Genomic DNA, 24,455 nt, shown 5'->3' with positions numbered 1-24,455 from the left:
AACTCTGATTCATCCTTATACTAAGATGCTTAAGCTTTCTCATCTAATTGTGAATATTATTCTACGCACACACTCATAAACATATCTGGAAAATAAAAATCGTACTGAGACGTTTGATTATGCAGGAAGACGGAGGAAATGAATCTGTTTATCTGCACCTTCAGCTGTTTTTAGCAGTAGGAAATTATGCTGATGATGTTTTACTTTATCGTAATTCTCTAAGATTAATTTGAGATTGCATCTGTAAATTACAATAATCTAACGTAACTCTACTTATCTTCCGAAAGCAAGCGTAGAATAATGTTATGGAATAATCAGAACTCGGTTTTAATAACATAGAAGTCTCACTCCCACATACATTGACGGTACGCTTTCTCATTTTCCTGTAGCTCCGGAGGAACTGGAGGAGGAGCGACAGAGAAGGAGGAGAGCCGCAGAGGAGGTTAAGGTCAAGGAAGAACCTCAGGAGATCGAATTGCAGAAGGAGAAACCCACCAGCCTGGATGGGCCGAGCATTCGAATGCAAGGCTTGGAGCTAGAGAAAGAGGAGGAAAAGGAGCACGAGGGGCAGATAAACTCCCCGACTGCCTTCTACCAGCAACCAGGCTGTGTTTCCAAACTGTGCACACTCCGCGATGTCAGCAAGGACGTTGGCAAAGAATCTGTGAGGGCAGAGGACAAGGAGAGTCCCCATGTGAGACAAAACGGCAGTCCCGTGGGCACTCCTACTGCCACAACCACAGTAACATCATCCTCCCCCATTCTCAATACCCCTGAGCCGGCAGCAGCAACAACTCCCTCCATGGTGACCACTAATGACACTACAAACATCCCTCCCCCAGCTTCAACCTCTTTATCTGTCCCGTGCCTGCCAGCTCCACGTGAAAGCCCAGGGAACACTCCTCCAACCTCATCCCCCGCTCCATCTCCTCTCCTCTCATTCCAAGCCAACGACCAGCTGCTCAGAGTCCTGACAGAAAGGAGTGGACACTGGTTCAGTCTGCTCCCTCGCAACCCCTGTGACCTCACTTCCCTCACCACAACTCCCACCGGAGCGCCTCGTGTGTCCCCTCAGTCAACCTCCACCCCAGGCCGACCCAGATCCCCACCTCCATCCCCTGCCCTCCCTCTCACCCCTTCTGCCGCCTCAGCCTCCGCCAGCCCGCACCACCCAGCCGGCCTCCTAAACTACCCACTATCTGCCCTGCAGGTGAGGCTGTTGGTTGAAATAGATATGGCTGTAGTAGCTGTTTCCCGGATCACATGAACTCTTCATATTACTCTTCTCCACCTTCCTCATGCGTCTGTTTTTCCTCTTTTCTCCCTAGGTGAAGTCAGGTGGTTCATTGCTAGGAGTTTCTTTCGGAAGTTGGCCCAGTGGTATGATAAGTCCCAGCCTGCCCCTGTGCAGCAGCCCCAGCCCCATGCCGGGACACTCTCTGGAGGGAAACACGGCAGCAAGTGTCTCCAGTAAGAGCGAATCACCTTTACCTCGCATTGAGAAAACCTCCTCCATGCCCTCCCCTGCTTTGGAGATGCCCAAATCCCTCGACCACGCCACACCTCGGCCCATCCCAGAGGGTGAGTGACAAAACACGCTGAAAGTAATTAAAGCAGCAGCCACTGTGAAGCCAGACTTTTTAATTCAAAAGTATTCACCTGCCTGAGTAATCCAAGATAATAGGATCAGTCAAAGTTCTGCTCTGCTGTACGCAATTTAATTTAGGTTTAACATACTTTAACTCAATGAAGCACCTTTTTACACTGATGGATGTCCAGCGTCCCTTTAGCTCACATTCTTGTTGGTGCTCGTTGTCTCAGAGATGCTGACAGGTTGGTGGCGGGTGTCTGACATTGAGGAGCTGAGAGCTCTAGCCAATGCTCTCCACAGCCGAGGAATGAGAGAGAAGGGCCTCCAGAGGCAGATGCAGAAATACATTGAGATCATCCCCCAGGTCTGCACCAAACACAGAGATGGTAAGTTCTTCTCAGCATGTCATCACTGGATGTGTAACAGATAAAGATTTGTGTGCTGTCTTTCAAACTTAAAAGCAGGCCCTTAATGTGACTGCTAACACTTTATTATTGACATTTTAACTACCGTGATAACACGTTTGACTGCATTGATCTTGTGTTTACCTGGATTTGTGATTGGGTTTGTGTGTGTATTCACGACTGACTGACGTCTGTCATGTCATTCATCTAGTGGCCATGATCGAGCTCCGTGAGCTGGAGGAGAGCCAGGTCAGTGTGGAGTCGGTGCGGGGCTGGTGTGTTGAGGAGCAGGCAATGGAAATGGACATTGCTGTGCTGCAGCAGGTTGAGGAACTGGAGAGGAAGGTCACTGCAGCCAGCCTGCAAGTCAAGGTGAAGTAGTAACACATGAATACAAAACACCCCCACCCCTTCACGTGTTGTTACTGGGGTAAAACTAACATTTGATACCCTCTCCCAGGGCTGGACGTATCCGGACCCTCAGTCTGAACGGGAGGACCTTGTGTATTACGAGCACAAACCCCTCTCCAAATCAACGCCAACATCAGCAAATGCGGGAGACAAGGACTCCAAGGACTCCAAGGACCATCCCGAGGAGCGGGGGGAGAAGGGCGGGGTGATGCGTCATCCGGACAACCCGCTGGACATAGCAGTGACACGTCTGGCCGATCTGGAGCGCAACATCGAGAGAAGGTACCTGAGGAGCCCCTTAGGTACCACCATTCAGATCAGGCTGGATAATGTGGGTACGGTCACTGTCCCTGCCCCCGCCCCATCCACTAGTGCTGACAGGGAAGGGTAGGTCATTTCTCCAACCAAAGCTCCCCAACCCCCTATCCACTAAGACCCTTTCCTCTCTGTGTGTGCTTTATGTTTCCCATAATACTCAAAAAGTGAGGGTCTTTGCTGCTTTCACAGCATATTTTTGTGGTGGCTTGTTGGCATTTTTTGTTTTTTGTTTTTTGGTCTTGTGCAGTTTTGGGGTGGGAGGGGCTGCACTCTGTTTCATTTCCTAGACAGGCATTGTTTTACTGGCATTCTGTGTTGTTGTTTTTTTTTCTCCAGTCATCTGCATGGTGTTGTGCGTCAGTAACCTCGGTTATGGGCATACTTATGACTCCCACTATACAGTATACACATATTCTTTCTGCATGAGCGCCCTCTTAACATGACAAAATCGGTGTATACCTCTCCCCAGCACCCAACACTCCCAAAATCCTCATGCCTGTCTCTGCACAGCTGGAGCTCATAATGGTCTGCTTTCTTGACTGATTCAACTGATACAACTCACTACTTTGAGTTTGTGTGTATGTGTGTGTGTGTAGACGATCCCACATAGTCACATCTAGTTGTGCATTTTTGAATCTGAACGCCTTCTCGTGTCTTCTCCAGCGGTGAAGAGGAGGTGGCCCACGGTATGAAGGTCTGGAGGAAGGCCCTGACTGAGGTGCGCAGTGCTGCCCAGTTGGCCATGTGTATCCAGCAGCTGCAGAAGTCTATCGCCTGGGAGAGGTCCATCATGAAAGTGGTAAGAAAATACAACCGCAATGTACTAATTAAGAACAAACTCTACGAAGGAAGTTTATACATTTTTTTTAATGAATGCTCTTGTTTTGTAGTACTGTCAGATTTGTAAGAAGGGGGATAATGAGGACCTCCTCCTGCTGTGTGATGGCTGCGACAAAGGATGTCACACTTACTGTCACAAACCCAAGATCACCAGCATCCCTGAAGGAGACTGGTACTGCCCAGCCTGCATATCCAAGGTATTGTAAATAACATTGACCATCTTGTGACTATGCAGTGTTCTGCTGGGAAACTTTTAGACCTGCCATTCATGCCGATGTTACTTAGACATGTACTACCCACCTAGACCAGACCAGGCACCCCGACACCATAGCAATGACACTCCTTGATGGCTGCAGGATGCGACCTGAGACAGGCACACACGCACAAAACCGGTTTAGGAACAACTCAAAAAACATGAAAAACAGCACAAGGTGTTGATCTGGCCTCCAAATTCATTAGATAACAAACTGATCAAGTATCTGTGGGATGATCCACAGAGGCCCCTCCCCTCATTTTGTTACCACAGGACACCCTCAAAAGGCCCACGTACCTTCTTTGATGATTCACAACTGTTTTGGAGGCACAAACCACCTTCCTAATACAATGTTAGGAAGGTGCTCATAATGTTATGCCAGATCATTGTGCATTATGCATCAACAAGGATGTCTCTCACTCAAAAAACTGTCAACAACTGCAGAGATTTTACATTTCCTTGCGGTTTTATTACACTTCCTCTTATGTTTAACTGTCTGCAGGATGGACTTGGCATTTATCCCATTCTGTGACAATAAAGCTCATAACTCATATTCATACCCTGAGAAGCTGGATAACAACAGATTTTATAGCAAGTTTTACGAGATATTTTTATGCAAATGTGGTCAGCAAAGGCGCTAAATAATATTAATGGTGTATGATATGACAAATTGATCGGATGTTTTTAGGAAAGTGGATGCTATACCACCAGTATAAACTGCACCTAACCTTGCACTTTTCACTTTTGCAGGCAAGTGGTCCGTCCCCAAAAAACAAGAAGCCTCCAGCCAAACCGGTAGCATCTAGCGGAGGGAGTGCTAAGAAAGGCACAGAGGCGAAGAAGAATGGGAAGCAGGCAGGTAATGGCGACGTGTCGGAGGACGACTCAGCCAGCGCCAGCAGCACGCCCAAGAAGGGAGCAAAAGACGCCAACAGGAAAAGGAAGACGGAGGAGAGTTCACCTGCTCTGATAGTGGCCAATCAGGAAAGCCCTGTGTGTGTGAAGCGAGCCAAGACAGCTCGAGACAACAACAGGGACCTGGGGTTATGCAGGTATGTGCACGTGGCTTGCTCATACTTGTCTGGCTATTAAATACTTCTTTCATGTACACTTTCCTCTAAATAGCTTCAGGGAGATGGCGTGTTTTCATTTCCTTCTGTTGTTACGCCCAGAAACTCCTAGTCTGGTTTATTTCTGACTCATGTCTTTGTTTATACAGTCATAAAAACTCTAAAGGCCTTACAATAAACCTAAACATTAGGCCTCTGTTAACTAATTATCTGCCCACATGGGGGCAGCAGAAACAAACATACACCAAAAAAACGGAAATTTGGTGTGAAGTTGGTGTGATAAGCTTGTAAGCAAACACTTGTAGATTTACACAAAGTGGACACAGATCAATATCATCTCACATTGGACTCTACTCAACACCAGAGGGGAGTTACTCACGTATGCTAAATCTTCCACTGTGTTTGTCCGGTTAGCCTCCAGCATTGTTTGCCTGCTGTTTGGTCCTGAGAAGCAGCTGAGTTCTCATCCTTTTTGCTGATAATAGCTGCAGCTCAAAATGTGAATCCCACTCCGTAAGCTGTGGCTCGTAGTTGTATGAATATTATGAGCATGTATCTGATCCAGTGTCAATGCGAAGACATTCTTAAAATGAAGAACAAATTGCCAGGTTCCCGCTGAAAGGCATCTTCTCTGTTTTATATCCAACGCGTGTGTTTGTGTATCCAACAGGGTACTCCTTGCTGAGTTGGAACGGCATCAGGATGCATGGCCTTTCCTCACACCTGTCAACCTGAAATCAGTCCCTGGCTACAGGAAGGTCATCAAGAAACCGATGGACTTCTCCACCATACGTGAGAAGCTTGTGAGCAGCCAGTAAGTTGCCACTGCTTCTATTTTTTTTCTACTTCTGCTAAAAGCCTTTGGGGCCTTTGCGCTGAATATAAAATCAGTGTAGTGAAAGAAGTTACACCAAAGAATGTGATGCATCAGCTGTATGGAAGTTGTACTTCCGTATTATTTTCATGTAATGATTTATCTTTTTTTTTTTTCAGATATCAAAACCTGGAGACTTTCATCATTGATGTCAACTTGGTCTTTGATAACTGCGAGAAATTCAATGAAGACAATTCAGACATTGGCCGAGCTGGTCATAACATGAGGAAGTTCTTCGAGAAGCGCTGGACTGAGCTTCTGAAACAAACAAACTAAAAAAAAAAAAACGTCTGTTCAGACTCTCCCCATAAACCCATTCAACTTTTCATAATGGCACACCAGGTTTTGATTTTATTTTTACTTTCTGATGGAGAATGCGGCTTTGCGGAGTGAGAAGAAAAAGAAGAAGAAGAAGAAGTCAATTCCTCACTAAGGAAGTTGTGGTGTGCTTAAGAGAGGTATCACCTTTGGGGAAAAAAAAAAAAAAAAAAGTTGTTACATGAGGTGCGCTGGATTTATTACAACAGGGATAAAACCCCCAAAGAGTCCCAGAGAAATGGGGTATCATAGTGCAATACCATTCCCTGTCTCAGAACACTGCACTGAATGAATCCTCAAATGTCACTGATGTGTCTGCTCTAGAATACTTTCCACTACTTGTAAATAGTCTTTTGTTATTTAATCGTATTATAGTGAATGTATTTAATTTTGTAATAATTATTTATGAATCAAGGTCCACTTCATTTTCTATGAAAAGGAGGAATCAGCAGAACTGCTTTGAATTAAAAAAGGAATGTGTCTTTGTGTTATAATTTTTTTTTTTCCTCCCAAATATCAAACAAAGCCAAGAAAAAAAACAAAACAAAAAAAAAAAAACCTGTTTACACTGTTCAGTGCTTTGGGGCATCAGAGGACTGTATTCATTTGTTCAAACTGTAAAACTGCATTTATTTACAGGAACAGCAGAGGAACAGTTAAGACATTGGTGATTCATGTGTATATACTGTTTATTAATGTCAATATTATGTCTTGTTTGGAACGATGTGTAAAAATTGTTTAAGAATATTAAGATATTGTTTATGCCTTAGAATGATTGTAGCATTCTATTTTAGTGAACGTGATGAAAACATTATCATAAATATTGTTTGTACAGTATATACATATCCTCTGCAAACACTGTGGTATCCTTAATCTTGGTAGTGCCTACCCTTCCAACAGGGGCATGTAGGGGATGTTATTGTTTTTAGTTTTCATTCTTACGACAATTATTTTTTTATATGATTTCAATCCAACAAGGCCTCCAAAGTTGGACAGTGACACAGAAATCATTCCTCAAGACAGCAGAGAAAAAAAAAAAGGAACAACGAGCATTCAGTTATGCTTCCATAATGCATTTCCTCGTAATCTGCCACAATACAGAGGACCTAAGGCCATTTGTAACCACTGTGTTGAACCTTGCTGTGTGTTGTGGCCTGATGGAGGCAGCTAGATTTTTTTGTACCCAAGTCAAAAGTACTTGAAGTTACTTTATTTAAGATATTGTGGAATAAAAGTATCATTCTTTTGTAGGAGCTTTATTTTTCACTAGTGTGTGGCACGGACCTATTAAAAGGATGTTTTTCAACGTAAGTGACTTGTTTTTATTTCATTTGCACCCTTCAGGACTGGTTTGACGACAGATAAGAGCATGTTTTAATCACTGGATGTTTTTAGAAGGTCTATCCGAAATCCAGTTTCCAGTTTTGAGCAGAAAAAAAACATACATTGGACAGGAATGCTTAATATGGGATAGTTAAAAAATAGTGAAATCGGAAATTTGCTTTCGACTGGGGCCTTTCTTCGTGGAGTTTGCATGTTCTCCCTGTGTCTACGTGGGTTCTCTCCGGGTACTCCAGCTTCCTCCCTCCATCCAAAGACTTGCTGGTTAGGTTAACTGGTGATTCTAAATTGGCCGTAGGTGTGAATGTGAGTATGAATGGTCGTCTGTCTCTCTGTGTTAGCCCTGCGATAGACTGGCGACCTGTCCAGGGTGGACCCCTCGTCTCGCCTGATGACAGCTGGGATAGGCTCCAGCCACCCCACGACTCTCCGTAGGAATAAGCGGTTACAGAAGATGAATGAATGGATGAAATTTACTTTTCTGTCAGTTTGGATGAAGTGGAACTTTTTTTTTCTAAACATACACAACCTATTTATCTTGTCGAGAGAAAAGACGACTGCTGAAATGGATTCAAAGTGTTTATTGTCATATGCACAGTAGGGAAACATGTTTCCCTATACAATGAAATTCTTCCTTTGCTGTCCACAATGAATGCCACAATATATAAAGTAGATATAACAAGATAAACAATACTACACAATAAAAACAACTTGTGAAATACACTATAAATATAAACTGCATCAATTGGGATAAGTATTTATTACAAGGTTGCCACAAGGTTATTACATAACATGCATAAGTAATTTTACTATAGTTGTAATGCAGAGGTATTGTAAAGAAAACGCACATTTTAAATATATTATTAACTTCCTGGGATAGTTTAGTATAAAGACAACCCATCAAATGCTATAACGTAGGCTACACCTGTCTGGATTTGTATTCTAAATCAGTAAGTTCAAAAAGTACAGTACGTGTTACGTGAAAGAAAAATATAAATTAGGATACAAGTGGAACTCTTTGAAGAAAGAAGAATAAAAGCCCAAAGATTCATGTGAAATGAGTCATATTCACAGGTAGACTATCACATGCCCGTAGGTCAGTAGCTGATATTAATTGGTACACATTGGTATGCATGACTTCAGCTATTAATCGGTGGCTCTTTTACATTATAGCCACGATTTACATTTATTACATTTATTAATCCAAGGCAAAAACCTTAGAAGTTTATAGTATACAAGAAACACAGTTACAGAATTATTATTATCATCACAAACCTCAGTCTCTACGGGATGACGTAACCCACTGTGCGTCATGCGTCACCTTATCAACAAGGAAGTAAACAACACTTGAAGCAAAAAAGACAACAAAACGCAGAGAAGGTAAGAGAAGCCGAAGCTATAATAATCAGATTTAGCTGGTATGTCAACTCACTTTCTTATTATTTGCCGTCTCGGTTTAGTTGTTGGGCTCTTTGGGTCTCCCAATTTTCCCGCGTTGGTGAAAAAAAATATTTGATATTTTAATAAGAAACACAAACTCTACTCTTCGACTCAGATCAAACCGATAGCTTCGAGCCTAGCTAGGCAGCATCGCGTTAGCTCCATCGCTGCTTTACTGCTTTTTTTTATTGTTGTGTTAGCCTCGGTTTGTTGGTGAGGTTTGCAGATGTCGCAGCTAAGATTTAAGGACAAAAAAATAAAGCAGCAATATAGATTTTTAAACTTGAATGGGACGTTTATAAAAGATTTAATATGTCACTGTTGTTGAAGGCAGAGCTGAAGACTCCAGACTTGGCTAAAAAATAAGAAAGAAGTCAAAATATTTAAGTTTATTTGCATTTAACTGGATTTAAACAAACACTGACAGGCATGCTTAACTTGCCTCATTTGAAATTTAGTCAGTTAAAGTATGTTGCTTCCTACATAACTTAACAAATGGTTAATTTTGTGATTTAATTAAACAGTTAATTCACTAATAGTTTGAGGTCTCATTGCCAACATTAATGGCTGACAGATATAGATATACTTTCACTTCTCACTTCACAGAGATGTGTCAAACAGATCAGCCAGACTAGAGTTTAATCTTCTCATTCTCTCTGTGTTACCTCAAGGACCGGCTCTCCCGATGACGTCCCTAATCTGCACCTTGCAACACCACCAGGACGATGTCAACTGGTGCGCCTTCTCAGCCAAGCTCCTAGCCACCTGCTCCGGGGATAAAACTCTCCGGATATACGACACCCGAGACTTCTCCGAGCTGCCCTTCTCGCCGCTGTCGGGACACGGCTACACCGTCCACTGCTGCTGCTTCAGCGCCTGCGGACAGTTCCTCGCCTCGTGCTCCACAGATGCAACCACGGTGGTGTGGTCTATGGTCACGGGAGAGATCGAGGCCGTCCTGGAGCATCCTGGTCGCAGCCCCGTCAGGATCTGTGCGCTGTCTCCTGACTCTTTCCACCTGGTTTCTGGTGCGTCTGATGGCACTTTGGCTCTCTGGGATTTCCCCTCTAAGCAGCTGCGCAGGTAAAGGTGTAGATTATATATTTCTAGAGCTGAAACAACACAGGCAAGACAGTCCGTCTTAAGCAAACACGTTGTCAATTAAATATCTTAAAAGTATCAATAAATGTGACATCCATAGTTTCAGATGGGCATTATTTGCTTTGTTTGACAATCAAATTAATTGATTATTTGGGTAATGTAATGTTCTCACTATTAATAAACAAGCCTACTATTTATTTTCATAAAACATACAGTAGTAATTCTCATATCTTGATAAGAGATCAATAAATTGAGCTGAAATAGGAACGCAAACACTGGTTTCTTTCATTACTGTTTGCGCTAACATGACATAATATTTGCTTCGTGTTATTGTCCGTAAAGCTGAACCGCTCATGCAGCTGCTGTCGGTTGCGTTTTTGTAGGACCAGGGCAGTGCACGACACAACAATGGTAGCCTGCTCCTTCAGCCCCTGCAGTCAGGTGTTCATGACCGGATCCACCTATGGCGACCTGCGTCTGTGGGACCTGAACGTGAACCAGCTCCTTGCGGAGAAGAACGCCCACGACCTGGGAGTCTCCTGCTGCGCCTTCGCTCCCAGCATCCACAGCGGTGAGAACCACTGCTGTGCATTTATCGGTTGTTCTGCGGCCGCATCCGAGAAATTACTAGTTTAATTTTAGCAGTACATTATGAATGACAGTCCAAATTGTCTCAAAACCCGAAAGGGTTAGGATTACAGAGCAAGCACTAAGGTAAGTGTGGCAGGGAAAAGGTCCCTTTTAACAGCAGAACCCAGCTCATAATATTTCATTAACCTTTGTGGCATGAATCCTTCAAATCATCCTGCAATCCTTCAGTTATTAAAAACGCTGAAAGAGATGGCTCGTCATTTAACCATTGAACAAAGAGTCTTATCAAATATAACAGTAAGTAAATACAAGATAACATGATCACTGAATGTGTGCCGGTAATTTACTGGTTATTAAATTAGCCTGACTAAAATGGAAACATCAAACTGTAATGAATAAAATTAAGAGTAAACTGTAGATAAAACTACAGCCTGTAAAACTTATGAGCTTGATAACGTTCATGCTTAAAACCAACAATGTACAACCATCATCCCTATTAGAAGATTATGATGGTTGTAAATGAGGCGACACTACTGTAATATTGACATCCACCAATTTCAAAAGGTTAAACGAATTCTCACCGGAGCTGTTTGTAATGTGTGGTATAGGGTGGAGCACAGCTGTTCTCTCTGGACATGTCACGTTATGTATTTTTTTTTGTCTTCTAGGTGGTCAGGTCGTGCAGTTTCGTCTGGCATCCTGTGGACAAGACAGTCACCTGAAGATATGGGCCATTAACAAGTTCAGCTCTGGAGGTAAGAAGTTTTATTATGTAGAAGTGGAAGATATCTCTCTCACTCTCTCTGGATCTGGATCTCAAATGATCTTCTGTCATGTTTACAGCACCCAATTGCTGTGTTGCAAATTTCATATAAACCTAATGGCTGTCAAAGTGCCTCCATGTGCACAATTTGACTATTATACTGTTATATTTGAGGTGCTGCATCGTTTTTAATCTGATGCACTCTGCACATACACTAGTTTATGTGCACATAATTAGCAGATGAAGTATTTTCACTAGACTGCATTCAGACTTATTGATTTCTTTTATTATCGTCCAGTGTAAGAAGCTTTTCTTCCCGCTTTTTCTCTCAGTATTTGACTAAACTCTGTGTGGATACAGTTAACTACAGCTGTTGCTCTCACATGCAGCCTATAAGATGCAGCTGCTGCACACATTAACCGGGCACTCAGCTCCAGTCCTCTCCTGTGCGTACTCCTCCGACGGGCAGCTGCTCGTGTCTGGGTAAGACTTTATGTTTTAGAAAGACTCATATTTTAGCTTCCACTTAATATTTCCAAATGCCAAACACTGTCTATGGTCCATGTTTTATGAGAAGGGACTCAAAGTTGAAATTTGCTCTGAAAAGGTCAGGTTTTTTGACGAGTGAGTGCGTGACAAATACACCACTCCCTAGGCTCAAACATGCGTCCCCACTGTATGGTCCTTCAACTGACATATTTTAAAAGATCCTGATTCCCTCCAGGAAATTTCACAGACGCGAGCCATGCGCTAAATCTACATGTTACATCACTCTTAAACAGATCAGTCTCCAGGTCTTGATCTATTAAGGATGAAGAGATCGATGTAAAATATAGATTGTTTGTTTTTCCTGAGGGCTTTAAGTAGGCCACCCTTTACAACAGTGCAGTACTTCAGTGGAGCCACTAGAGGGAGACATTGATCGCTTCATGAAAACTGGATCTGGCCTGGAGCAAATAATTTGCTGAATGAGACATTGCTTGTCCTCCTTCTTCCTCTAGCTCTGTGGACAAGACCGTTACAATCTATGATGCTGTAAGTATGTCTTTCTTTTACCGATTTAATGCTAAGTGTAGAGTAGTAATTATCTTAAACCTTAGACTGAGTTTACGTCATGAAAGATCGTCTTTTCTTATTGTGCTTGCTTGCTTTTTCTGCAGAAAAATGCTGTTTTGCTTTACACGCTGAAGCATCACGAGAGGTAAAATTTTCATTTATCTTTACGTGGTAATGTTTCGTTAACAATATGCCATGAGTTTTCATATTGAATATAAGCCACAGCTTATACAGCAGCTGCATTCACTTCTCTCTCAACTTTCCGGGCATTTAATTATATAATGTAATGTATTTTTCCATAGTTTTAAACTAATGTGTGATGACTTGTGATTTCTAAATGAACTGTACTTGTATATAAAATAAAAATCAGACGAGTTTATTTAAAGATTTCTTTATATGGGATCAAAAGAAGCATAACCCACCTCATATGGGGGGACCTGTCTTCTTACGACTGAATTAATTCACACATACATCTGGTTAAAGCATGCATGCATTTCAAAACAAGGTTAATGAAATTGTACTTTTTCAAAATTAATACTTTCTATCTAATACTATCTTTAAACACTTAAAACCACACAAATAAGATGAGAAACAGTTAAAATTTGCCTCATGTCAGTTTGAAAACATTATGATCTGATCATTCTGGTAACCCTCTTTTTATCCCGCGCTCATTTATACTCCACTGCCTTGTGCAGAATTCCCTAAAGAGTTTCCCCACACACGGTTTCTTTCGCATCTGGTGATAACTCGTCTGTTCACAAACGTGCCCAACTAATAATAAATGTTTTATAGGAACATCCTCTGCAGCTAACGCAGGTATTGTTAGTATATCCTCACTCTTTTTTATTTTAATTCTGCAGATAAATGATATGATGAACTTTTGACACATTGTCAAAGCAGGGCCACTTTCACTGCATCTCTCTCCCCCCCTGCACATCCACATGAGCGCACACAGACGGATGATCACACTTACAGGCTATTCATGCGTCCATCCAGCCACCTGTGTTTGAAAGGCGGCGAGCTCCTTTCAGTGGGGCAAATGGAAGTCGTTTTGGGGAAAAAAAAAATAAAAAACACTAAGTGAAGTGGAAGCGGGCGATGCAAGTTGAGGAAAAGTGGATAAATGGTGGAAAAGTAAAAAAAAAAAAAAAAAAACACTTGACAAAATGCCTCCAGGAAACTCATTTGACTTTAGACAAACTGTTCAAATAACACAGTGTGAGTGTCTAGATGCTTTTCTCTCAGTTCCTAATGGAGGCTTTTAGGGGATCAGCATTTCTCTGCAATCCAGCTTAGGTTTTAGGGAGATTGTCCTCGTTAACATTGCCTTGACTTTCTCAAATCAACTGAATTTGGATTTCAGTCCTTATTTAGATGTTAGTGCAGCCTTTGATGTGGTAAGACATTACTGAATTGGCCCTCTGATGGAGAACATTTGGATCGCTGCTACGTCTACGTCCGTGCTATCGAGCCTTAGTGCTCAGCTTTTAACTCTGTAACACCCAAACTGCAGCTTCAGTTTCTTTCCCTTCTTGTATATCATAAATCAGTCATCGCTATTTAAAGCCACATTCAGGTGACTGTCCTCCGCTGCAGGTACGTGACGGCGTGCTCCTTCTCTCCAACTTCACTAATTGCTACAGGATCCATGGACAAGACGGTAAACATCTGGAGGCTGGAGGACGGCTGCAGCGTGCACGGTGAGAAAAAGCACATAAATCATTTAAATGAAAAAAGAAAAAAGAAAGGGGTAACATCTGCATGTTTAATGATTAATTGCATTTGTCTTGTTGTCTTTTTCTTGTGTTACTTGCAACTTGTGTCCAATGGAAAGGCGGGAAGTCGTTGCCTGGTTAGTTTTCCTTTTTATCTTTTTGTTGCTTTTACAACAACAGCAAGAAAAGATATTTAAGACGCTGTCTATGTTATTGTTAGACATGAGATTTTGTGTATTAAAGCAGCTTCATCTTGTGGCGAAGGACACAGGTGTTGTGTGCCAGAGTGCTTTCTTTTCCTTAATCGCTCCTCAGTCTCAAGTGTCTCAAGTTTGCACAAAGATTGCATTGCATTTCTCATGTTTACAGTTATTCTTTCCTTTTTTTCTTTCAGAGGAACCTGCTCAGACGTCAAGTGAAGGTGAGTAACAGTCAGTAAATGAGACAACACTCATTGTACAAAATAATATTTCTGTGTTTATCAACCAGGTTTGCTCTGGCATTAAACTCTCTGTCTGCAAACTGCAAAGCCGGTTGTGTCAATGAAAATGTCGATGGAGCCTCCAGACGTTTATTTATATCATTATACAAGCCTTGCTCGCCACAGCCTCCCGATCGATAAGTCAGTCAGCAGGACGCCCGGGTCGTCTCGCGCGGAGAATGCTCGGCCATTTTTCAAAAGGTGCCGCAGCTGCCGAGGCCTGACCGTCTTTTCTTCTTCTTGTCTCGCCCTCTCAGGCAGAGCCCCGGCGGGCCGATCGAAGCTGCTGGTCGCCGATTGGTCGGAGGAGGACGTGTCGGAGTGGCTGGCGGAGGAGGGCCTCGAGGGATTGGTGGACACGTTCAAGGCCAACAACATAGATGGCACGGAGCTGCTCAGTCTCACCAAGGAAACGCTGGCGTCAGAGCTGCACATCGGTGAGGAGGACAAACATCACACTCTGCTCAGCGGGAGCAGTGACACTTCTTCACGCCCTCGGTCCCTCATAGCCCTAATGCCTCCTTTTGTCCGGAATGTACCAGTATAAAGCCAGTTTTATGGCTATTACACGCCTGGTCTCTCGTAAAAATGAACGCGGACACGTGTGGGTTAGGATTTCTGTAGCTATTTACATGCATAAAAGGCGGCACATGAATGAAATTAAAGTAAGGGATGCCTGTTGATGGAGGTTTTAGTCTGCAAAGATTATATAATATTAGGCTGCATTGCAAAAGCACCCGGCTTTGTGGCTTGTGACGTTAATCTGGAGCACTTCATGACTTACATAACACAATGCTCAAAACTGAATTTCCCATAAGGTATAAAGTGGATTAACACCTAATATCATTAAGCCGTCTTGGATATTTCCAAGTCTGTGCGAGTTTTAGTTTGTCAGACTTTTATTTATTTATTTCTGCGTGAAGTGAAACCACCAGGGTGAAGTAGGAGTGTTATATTGTTGATGTCAGTCTACCAGCTCGGCCGGTGTTCGTCACGCAGTTGTCAGCAAATGTTTGTTGTATTGCCGTGCCGTCATTCCCGTCCCACAGTCGCCGTCAATCACTCCTCACTTTACACGGCGTCGCTGCCGTGACAGCCTGTGCTCACATTGTTCTGTTTTTAGTAACACAGCATGAATCCCGTCGTTTTTTTTGTTTGTTTTTTTCCACTAGAACTAACTCAGATCAGTATTGAGTAGCACAGTGTTTTATCTACAGGGATGACAGACGGAGAAACAAGCATATTTTTCCGAAGGTGGGAGTGAAATCAATAAGTATAGCTTTCATTTTAAAGGGGCAACGTAATAAACAGAATGTACCAGGTTGTTTATCGCTGAGTCTGTAAAGTGATCCGTTGTTTAGACTCTTGTAGTTAACTCTTTATTTTATGAGATCATTCCTTTTTCAGACTCAAATGTTCTCCAGTATTTAGACCAGTTAGAGCACTTAGCAGCAGCACTTAGTAGCATTTAGCTTTGAATTGGACAGACAGTCAGCAGACTGGGTCTGCTCCCACCATGTTCTCTCACCCACGCTCACATTTGCCAAGAGTGAAAAGTGCTAAATGCGGGAATTACAGAGGCCCAAAACCTTGATATTATTACACGCGTTAGTGTTTGGTTTTGTTCGGCTTGTTCCACTTGAAGTCTTGATTATTTTCTCTTTTGGCATGTGTCTTTATTCTCTCATTTGGGATTGTCAGAGTCAGTGGGCCTTCGCAGTAAACTCCTCAGGAAGGTGGCTGAGCTGAAGAGTGATTCGGTGTGTTCGGGCACTCCTGACGAGTTCCTGTGTCCGATCACCAGGGAGCTGATGAGGGAACCGGTCATTGCTGCTGGTAAGCACAAATCAGGCCTCTCCCATTAAACACGCATTACATAAACGAGCTGCTTGTTCGCTGTTTGCGTCATTTACACCGTGTACTTCTTCCCAACAGATGGCTACTCGTATGAAAGAGAGGCCATCGAGAGCTGGATCCACACCAAGAACCGCACCAGCCCCATGACCAACCTCCCCTTACTGACGACCCTGCTCACCCCGAACCACACCCTGAAGATGGCTATCGGCCGCTGGAAGACCAGCCGCTAGCGTCCGACAGACCTGTGACCACACGTGCTCCAGACGTCTCCCCTAAAGCAGTCGATCGCACAGCATTTCAGGTTAATTCAGTGCCATTTCATTTGATGCGTTTCTGCACACGCTGGGGTTCTCCTTGGTGGCACTTGTTTATAGAACTAAAGTTCACTTTAGTCCTGGTCTGGTCTGGTCTGCTGCTTCCTTGCTATACCTTGGTGTCTTAAACTTTCTTCACCAGTCACACTCTAGTTTTAGCCACAGGTAAGTTTGCTCCTTGCAGACTTCTTCTCAAGTGCAGGACAGAAACCACATAGCGAAGATAAAGCGATGCACGCCACTTAAAGGTAAATATATATAAACTCCACATATTTTCATTACTTCTTCATCTAGCTCACACTTTCCGGTGGTTCCCTACCCCTTGTTTCATATACAGACGTTTTGTTATTATCGTGAAATGAGATTAATTTATGTGCATATTATATTTATCATACAGTAGCAGCATATCCTTAAAACCATACCCTGCCTTTTAATCTAAACCATAACTTACAAGATGAAAATTCTAATAATGGAATGAAACTTGCAATCTAGACTAGACTGGAAAATATTAACTGAAGTAATAAATCAACTGTGAAGTAGGTCCATATTCTTATAGACTTCTTTTTGCAGCCAGTGGAGTCTATTAGAAAGGATGCAGCTTTAAAGGATTTCCTAAGTGGGTTTTTTTTTTTTTTTTTACACCTGGAGGCTACATCCAGTTCTTTTAGACAATCTATGAGAGCTACGGACCAGCTTGTTTATTTAAAGTTGGGTCAGCAGTGCCAACATTACAAGAGAGTCTACTGTTTCAATGCCAAGTTTAGAGATATTACTTAACAGAGCTTTAACTGCAAGCTAAAAAAAAACAAAACACTATGTGCTCTGTCTGTGGGGACACATTATGCATGTGTTCTTTTGGATTGAACATCGCAGCACCCTGTTAATGACAAACCCTATGGGAATATCGCTCGGCCAAATTAGCTTAAGGTTTGCCTCCTCGTCTGAACTCGCTGAAATGAGTGGTATTCAGAAATTGCAATGCCGTGGCGTGACGTCGTCATACTGTGAAAGGAAAAAAACATCGTTTTATATTTTACGCCGTAAAAGAAGTAGAGGCAGAAATGTAGTCCTCCATTAATATTTTATTATACCACAGTAATAATGTGGCGACATTCTGTAGTAATCCATAGTACGACTCTGAAAAGGGTATATGACAACTATGGACGTACAGCAATGTTAAAAAGTTTATTAAGTTTTATTTTTTTTTATATATATATCCTACATACTCTGTAAATGCTCTCTCTGTGTCCAAATGAACCAATAAACACTTTATATGAATATGTTCTCTGCTATGCAAAAATAAATAACATATACTGTGAATATTGAAGCGGTCAATTCAATGTTAGATCATGACAAGAAGTTTCCAACATGTACATTGCCTTTTTTTTCTGTTTTTTTTTTTTATCAAATGTACCAAGAAAAAGAATCTCAAGTACACAAAGTAATTTCCTTCTGAAGCCTGTAATGCTGACAGATAACCACTTACAGGGAAATATATATATATATATATATGTATATATATATATCTGCAAATATAGTGTACACCGTACAAATATAAATGTTCTTGAAAAGACACTTGACGATAGAAATGGTCATACCCTGCAACTAATAGCGTGAGGTTTCGTATATTCGTGCACAAAGCTTTCTCTGGTTTCTATAATTGATATAATAAATTAAAAGTTGAGACAATATACCACTTTTGTTTTTTAAATCCCTACTTAAGGTTTGCCTGGTTTCCTTGAATACACTAGTGTCGCTGTATACATGTAAGCAAAAGCGGAGTAGCCTGAGTTGAACACTGGTTCTAGATTGTAAATGCAGTGCTGCAGCATAAATCTACAAAACAGGCCGAGGGAAGGGAATTCTTCTCGTACCAGTCTCCCTTGCTACCTTATGTGGGACATAGCTTGTTGAAAACAGCCCGTATCTGTGCTTTTGATAAACTACGTTCAGACGTTGGACTCTATAAACGAGCGCTTGGGTTTTATGGGAGCCATATGCAGAGCTGGGTTGTCTCTCGTTAGGCTCGCCTGTCTATGCCTCCCATCTGGGAATCGTAGCTGGGAGGACGCAGTGCCTCTGGCCTCTCGCTGGTGGAGCCGGTCTCCAAACTCCCGGCCCTGCTGCTGGCTGTTGGTCTGGCTTGCAGAGAGCTGCTCCTGGAATGAGGCGCGCTTGAACTCATTGTTTAGCCCTTGGAACTCCATGACGGACATACTGAAGCTCTCCACTCCACCTCCTCCTCCTGCCGGCCCCTGTCGGCTCAGGCCAGACGTCTGCTGGCCTTGGACTCGCACGGATTTGTCCGTGACCCCCATGAAGGGCCGCGGCTTCAGCTCAGGTTTTGTCTTGAAGCTACCGCTACTCTTGATGGGGCAGGGCGTATCTGGCGCTTGTTGCCTGCCTCCGTCTGACAGGTTCCCACTGGAGGCCTGGCTGGAGCTGGAGCCTCTTGAGCCCGCTGTTCCTCCTCCACCACCATCCCTCCTGACCTCCATACCAGAGCCCAGAGCGAGGGCCAGGCTATCCAGACCCATGGAGTGGGTGGAGAGTCTGTCAGAGCCCCTGGAGAAACTGGAGGAGCGGGGCTGGTACATCTGGAGAGGACCAGGCGGGGAGGAGCTGTTGGGTGACATGGGGTGATAGTGCTCAGTGGGGCTGTGGCCTGGGTGTTCGTTGCCTGATCCGTGGCCGATGTCAATACCCACTGCCGGGGCAGGCCTCAGGGAGGTGGAGATGTGTCTACCTGGCAGAGGACTGGAGGGGCCGCACAGGGAGAGAGGTCTGCCCCCGACTCTGCTCCCTGACTGAAGGGAGTGGCAGTGGTGATGAGTCCTACTGCCCTGGTTGTGGCTCTGCCTGTTGATGGCAGGAACGGGTTCGGGCAATTCCACAAACAGCTGGTTCTGTACGTACTCCTCTTGAGGGAAACACGCCGGCTGCTCTGCTAAACCAAAGGCAGCCCCCCCAGGGAGAGTCCTGTTTGGGCCGTATGGATTGAGAGGCCAGAATTCTGGACTTTTCCCACACGGCAGGCTCACCTCCTCACCTTCCTCTGCCTCTTCCTCCTTCTCCGCATCATCGTGCTCCGCCGGGACTTGCCTCTCTAGACTTCCCTGCGAATAGACGTCTGTTTCCTCCTCTGTGCCTTGATGGTGGTGGGTGTGAGGGTCCCTGTTGTAACCCTGTGCCGTGTTGTTGCTGGATGCCTTCTGATAATGTTTGCATTCCTCCTCTACTCGTGCCAGCAGGCGCCGGATCTCCCGGTTGGACGGGCAGAGTCGTGCTGCTTCGTGGAGGTCTGCCAGCGCTGCAGCAAACTGCCTGGGGAGGACAGAGAATATGAACAAAGGAACTTTAAAGATGCTTAACACGGCCACTGAGGCGTAGCATTGCTGGGTTCTCGAGAAGAGTCACTTTCCGCTGAGCGTACTGGTTCATTCGATATTGCTTTACCTGCTGCTCCTCTTGGCACGTGCTCTGGCGTAAAAGGCTTCGTAGGACCTGGGTTTGAGCTCCAGGGCTTTTGTGGCAAAATCCTCAGCGATGCCAAAGTCCTGTGTTATCAGATAGACAAGGGCATCAGTTTAAAAATTAGGATTATGAACATATACAGTGACCAGGCATAACATTATGACCACCTTCCTAATATTGTGTAGGTCTCCCTTGTGCCTCCAAAACAGTTTGTCAGAGAATGGACATGGGCTTTCTGAGGGTGTCCTGTGTTGTTTGGGAACAGGATGTTGTTAGTGGGGGGCCTTTGAGGTGAGGGGCCTCTGTGGATCATCCCACAGATACTTGATCAGTTTGGGATCTAGTGAATTTGGAGGCCAGGTCAACACCTTGTGCTGTTCTTCACGTTGTTTTAGGGTTAGGGTTAGTGTCATTGCTACGGGGTGGGGGTGCCTAATCTGGGCTGGGTGGGTGCTACATGTCACCCACATGAATGCCAGTTTCAGACGATTCCCAGCAGAACATTGAATTGTCACAAGATGGCCATTATCACTCCTCCAGTCATAATGTTGTGGCTGATGGGTGTGTGTATGAACGGCCGCGTGATTAAGAGACTAGACCGCAATTTGAGGCCGTTCCGCTAAAAGCGGCGTTTGTTTGCACCTTCATTATACGGCTCTGAAGATCAAACACTGTTTAATGAAACAGAACTGGCTCTGCAATCATTTTTATTGACCGGCAGCAGAAGAAGAGGGGGGGGGAGAAACAGACTGAGCACTGCTCGTGTCTCCTTTTTTTAACTGCGCTCATCATCGCTCTCAGGTGAATATTTAATGACACCAACGCATTGTGCCTCTGTCCTTGAGAGTGAGGTCAAAATGGCAGCCTCGTGAATGTGAGATTGCGAGCATCGCTGTTGAATGTTTAATGACGGTATCATGTAGTCTCCCTGCTGGCCCTCACTGCCTGCGTTTCGGTTATAATGTGGAGGATTTAGCCGGCCCACTTGCTCGTCCACTGTAAATAACCCCCTGTAGAGACCCAGAGAAAAGAGTGCGCACTCCTCAGTCTGCCAGAGAGAGTGACCTTATCACATCACATTATCTGCTCCATTATTCATCGGCCACAGTGACCCTAAGCATGGCATTTTTACACAGTCTGTTAGGACGTCTGTCATCACCGGGGTGGGTTCCAAACCTGGCTGCAGGCCACACACATCTATCTCCACACTAACGGCACACGGTTATTCATTATGTCACCACCTGCTTCCAGGTCTTACACGTACATTCTGTTTACCGGGGAGACACGAAATTAGATCTGAAAAGCGGGAGATATTTTTATAGTGAGCTAAACCAGTGTTGACATTATCTTTTCATGTTGATACTGATAAATTATATATCTTAAGGAACCATCTATTTTGCCTTGCCGCTCCTCCTGCTGTTCCCACGGCGCCTAATAAACCTGCAGATGTTAAATAGTGCATGAGCAGTTTGGTGCGGCTGTGGGCCTCACGTTGGTTTTCCTGCGGCAGCGGGAGAGGTTCAGATAGAGGGAGACTCGCAGGTCTTTGAGCCCTTTCAGCTCCTCTCCTTGCCCCTCGCGAGGAAGCTTCCTCAGGGCGTACTGGTACCGCTGGCCCGCCTCCTTCATACGTCCCTTCTGGAAAAACGCAAAGCAAAGAGCAGTCAGCTTTTCACCGCTAATCCCATGTTGTTCCTCATATCACGCCGTCTGTAACCGCCACAGTGCTGCACCTTGTAAAGCATGTTCCCTTCCTCCATCAGCTTCTGCAGCAGGATGAGGAGAATGTCTGGTTTGGAGGAAGCCATGGCCCACGTGGCGTGACCTGACAGAGTGGCACAAACACTTATCTTTATTTCATCTGTCTTGCCTTGTCCCTTCTGCTTCCTATCTCACATAAGTCATCGTACCTGATCGATCGTGGGGAGCCGTTCTGTACCCTTTGGGTTGACGAAGGCGAGCAACGGAGCGTCGGGGAAAAAAAATATATATAAGAGAAGAGGGAGTTAGAGAAAAGAGGTAAAACTGCAGCTGCTGCAGAAAAGTGTAACAATCTGCTGTATGGCTGCAAAACAGACGCATATACTGTATCTATCTATCACTATTAGCAAAGCCTCTATTGATTGGATTACAGCAGAATGCATTCTCTGAACAGTGGGTTTAGAGAGAGAGAGGTGTTGTGGAGTTGTTCAACTGTGCTGGGTAACATATTTAATATTATTTTTTACTAGATGTGGGATGTACTCTAGGTGAGTTTTGTTCAGGTATGGTTCTCTTACCCAACTTGGATCCTTTCTTTAGCAGCGAAGCCACCAGAGCCGGGTTCTGGCAGCCGCTGGCCCGTTCAGAACCTCTGGTACCGTTGTTGTCCGCCCTCTCCAGCACAGCCCCATGTTCCACCAGGCAGTGCACCTGGACGTGCGCCGAATGAGAACATTATTTAGATTTAAATGTGAGCGGTGAAATAGCTTTTAACATGCTGCGTGCTCCTCCGCATTAGCAGACATTACCAACGGAGCCGTCTGCCCCCTTTTTTTGACTTTGGAAAATGGTTGATTATGAGATTGTGTTGATTACTCTCCCGCTGATCAATGGGAGTCAAAATGCTCGGATTGAAGTTCTCTGACTCAGCGTGAACTGTGATTGAAATCTGACGTCCTGTGCTTGCAGGGAAAATGGTGATTATCATAATTTCCTTTAATTTGCCCAAAATAGCTCAAAATGACAGTTGCGTATTGTGTTTACTAATGTATAAAATGTATATTTAGCAACTTATGTACGTGCACGCTTCTCCAAAGACAGAAAAAGTGCATCCCAGCCACAGACTTACATCTAAATAAGGCTTTTCAACATGATTTCATTTAAACAACAGTGTGAAACCCACTGTATCTGCATCCCCGTTAAGGGCAGCCAGGTCCAGTGGAGTCCGTCCCTGTTTGTCCGGTTGGTTCACGTCGACCCCTGCCTCCACCAGAAGCTGCACGGCACCTTTCTGGCCCTTCATACAGGCCCAGCTAAGTGCAGTCAGCCCTTCGTGATCAGCAGAGGACGGAGAGGCGCCTGGGACCACAAAAGACACAAATGTTGTTCTCCAGTTCGTGTACATTTTGTCGTGCATGCTTGGGAATTACTGCGGAAGGGTGGGGGAGTCTCACCCTTCGACAGCAGGAGTTCAAGTGTGCTCCCGTGGCCCTCAGCGGCAGCCAGCATCAGGGCGGTGCGACCCTGCTTGTCGCTGACGTTGATATCGGCACCGTGCTTCAGCAGCAGCTCCACAACCTGGGGATCAGTGGGGAAATTATTCGACAAAAGAAAAAGAAAAGATGAGAGGGTGAGGATGAGGAGCATCCAGCAGCGCCCAGAGTCCTGCTCACCTGCATGTGTCCGTGTTTGGTGGCGCTAAGCAGCGGGAACATTCCTCTCCGGTTCGGTATCTCCAGCTCGGCCCCCCGCTCGAGGAGGAACACGCAGATCTCCATCCTCCCTCTCCCTGCCGCCGCGCTCAGCACTGACGGAGGGTTCGGCACAGAGACGAGACGACGAGGCGGAGAAGAATATGTAATCAGCACAAAGAAGCAGGAGTGAGAAACGGAGAGAAAAACAAGGACTGGATATGTTTTTTTTTTATATAATCAGTTTCATTCTAACACGGGTTACTCTTCATATCATGCAAGACTGCAAGACTGCTGGACTTTAACATCCTGCTGAGACAAAGTTTTGAGAATTTCTGTTCATAGATACGAGATCAGAATTTCTCACACACCTGAAACGACTCCACACACTCAATTAATTACAACCTAACTACACCAGACAGGGTTATTTTTACACATCCTTTTCTTTCAAGAGTGCACGTCCTTCAGCTAATAGAGCAGCTGGGGGACAGGGTCAAGGTATTGATGCTATTCTCTAACGTCCAAGTGCCCTTGATAAATGACACTTTGCTTGATGTGTCCACACGCTTCAGCGGACAAATCAATTGATAATTAGTGTAAGAAAAGCTACCGTCATACGAGACAAAAGGAAAAACTAAATCATTGCGTGCTTGTTAAATGTTCAAAATCCCCGCTTCAGTAATTAGACTTCAACGTGTATCCTTGACTGACCATTTTATCCTCACTAATGGACCGTAATCCAATGACCCCAAGATTGACATGAATATAAAAACAAAGCCAGAGCGGTGTGCGTACAAAGATGAATGCTTCAGAGAGTGTTTCATGCTCCCACTTTTTCTATCTCGCGGCTG

General features: G+C 44.3%; 3 protein-coding genes across 17 annotated transcripts in view; 2 read left to right on the top strand and 1 right to left on the bottom strand.

The window, feature by feature from the left end:
* The window catches only part of LOC311485491 (bromodomain adjacent to zinc finger domain protein 2B-like), a 63,322-nt gene extending 55,424 nt beyond the window's left edge, over window positions 1-7,898 (top strand). For 10 of the 15 annotated variants that reach the window (XM_084540932.1, XM_084540931.1, XM_084540944.1 and 7 more), the window contains 10 exons: window positions 390-1,210; window positions 1,329-1,581; window positions 1,822-1,977; window positions 2,207-2,367; window positions 2,456-2,793; window positions 3,388-3,523; window positions 3,615-3,761; window positions 4,568-4,869; window positions 5,558-5,701; window positions 5,881-7,898. In XM_084540932.1, the coding sequence (XP_084397058.1) occupies window positions 390-1,210; window positions 1,329-1,581; window positions 1,822-1,977; window positions 2,207-2,367; window positions 2,456-2,793; window positions 3,388-3,523; window positions 3,615-3,761; window positions 4,568-4,869; window positions 5,558-5,701; window positions 5,881-6,037 (2,615 nt within the window). In that variant the 3' untranslated portion in view covers window positions 6,038-7,898. The remainder of the gene's footprint in view (window positions 1-389; window positions 1,211-1,328; window positions 1,582-1,821; window positions 1,978-2,206; window positions 2,368-2,455; window positions 2,794-3,387; window positions 3,524-3,614; window positions 3,762-4,567; window positions 4,870-5,557; window positions 5,702-5,880) is intronic. The other 5 variants (XM_084540933.1, XM_084540942.1, XM_084540936.1 and 2 more) reach the window with 1 other exon arrangement.
* An 848-nt stretch (window positions 7,899-8,746) lies between these two features.
* On the top strand, window positions 8,747-18,502 carry LOC311485631 (WD repeat, SAM and U-box domain-containing protein 1-like). Its single transcript, XM_084541172.1, has 13 exons — window positions 8,747-8,800; window positions 9,532-9,943; window positions 10,345-10,532; window positions 11,221-11,307; window positions 11,705-11,798; window positions 12,317-12,350; window positions 12,476-12,516; window positions 13,968-14,071; window positions 14,206-14,223; window positions 14,481-14,507; window positions 14,825-15,004; window positions 16,269-16,403; window positions 16,503-18,502. The coding sequence occupies exons 2-13, from the start codon at window positions 9,546-9,548 to the stop codon at window positions 16,652-16,654; spliced, it is 1,458 nt and encodes a 485-aa protein (XP_084397298.1). The 5' UTR covers window positions 8,747-8,800; window positions 9,532-9,545; the 3' UTR covers window positions 16,655-18,502.
* A 63-nt stretch (window positions 18,503-18,565) lies between these two features.
* Window positions 18,566-24,455, bottom strand: part of LOC311485629 (protein TANC1-like) — a gene marked incomplete at its 5' end in the record, with an annotated part of 35,240 nt that continues 29,350 nt past the window's right edge. Inside the window, 9 exons of the mRNA XM_084541170.1 lie at window positions 18,566-20,062; window positions 20,195-20,295; window positions 21,704-21,850; window positions 21,946-22,037; window positions 22,123-22,152; window positions 22,492-22,624; window positions 23,097-23,272; window positions 23,368-23,491; window positions 23,587-23,720. Coding sequence (XP_084397296.1) covers window positions 18,688-20,062; window positions 20,195-20,295; window positions 21,704-21,850; window positions 21,946-22,037; window positions 22,123-22,152; window positions 22,492-22,624; window positions 23,097-23,272; window positions 23,368-23,491; window positions 23,587-23,720 — 2,312 coding nt within the window. The 3' untranslated portion in view covers window positions 18,566-18,687. The remainder of the gene's footprint in view (window positions 20,063-20,194; window positions 20,296-21,703; window positions 21,851-21,945; window positions 22,038-22,122; window positions 22,153-22,491; window positions 22,625-23,096; window positions 23,273-23,367; window positions 23,492-23,586; window positions 23,721-24,455) is intronic.

This window comes from Chelon labrosus, assembly GCF_963514085.1.
Source record: "Chelon labrosus genome assembly, chromosome: 3".
Classification (NCBI taxonomy): Eukaryota; Metazoa; Chordata; class Actinopteri; order Mugiliformes; family Mugilidae; genus Chelon; species Chelon labrosus.
This window is presented reverse-complemented; position numbering and strand designations above follow the sequence as displayed.

What these genes read in the sequence shown, in the direction of transcription:
- LOC311485631 (XM_084541172.1), top strand. Translation starts at nt 9,546, where the DNA reads ATGACGTCCCTAATCTGCACCTTGCAACACCACCAGGACGATGTCAAC. An exon ending in ACGCTGAAGCATCACGAGAG is followed by an intron (nt 12,517 to 13,967) that starts GTAAAATTTTCA and finishes CCTCCGCTGCAG; the next exon opens with GTACGTGACGGCGTGCTCCT. An exon ending in GGAACCGGTCATTGCTGCTG is followed by an intron (nt 16,404 to 16,502) that starts GTAAGCACAAAT and finishes TCTTCCCAACAG; the next exon opens with ATGGCTACTCGTATGAAAGA.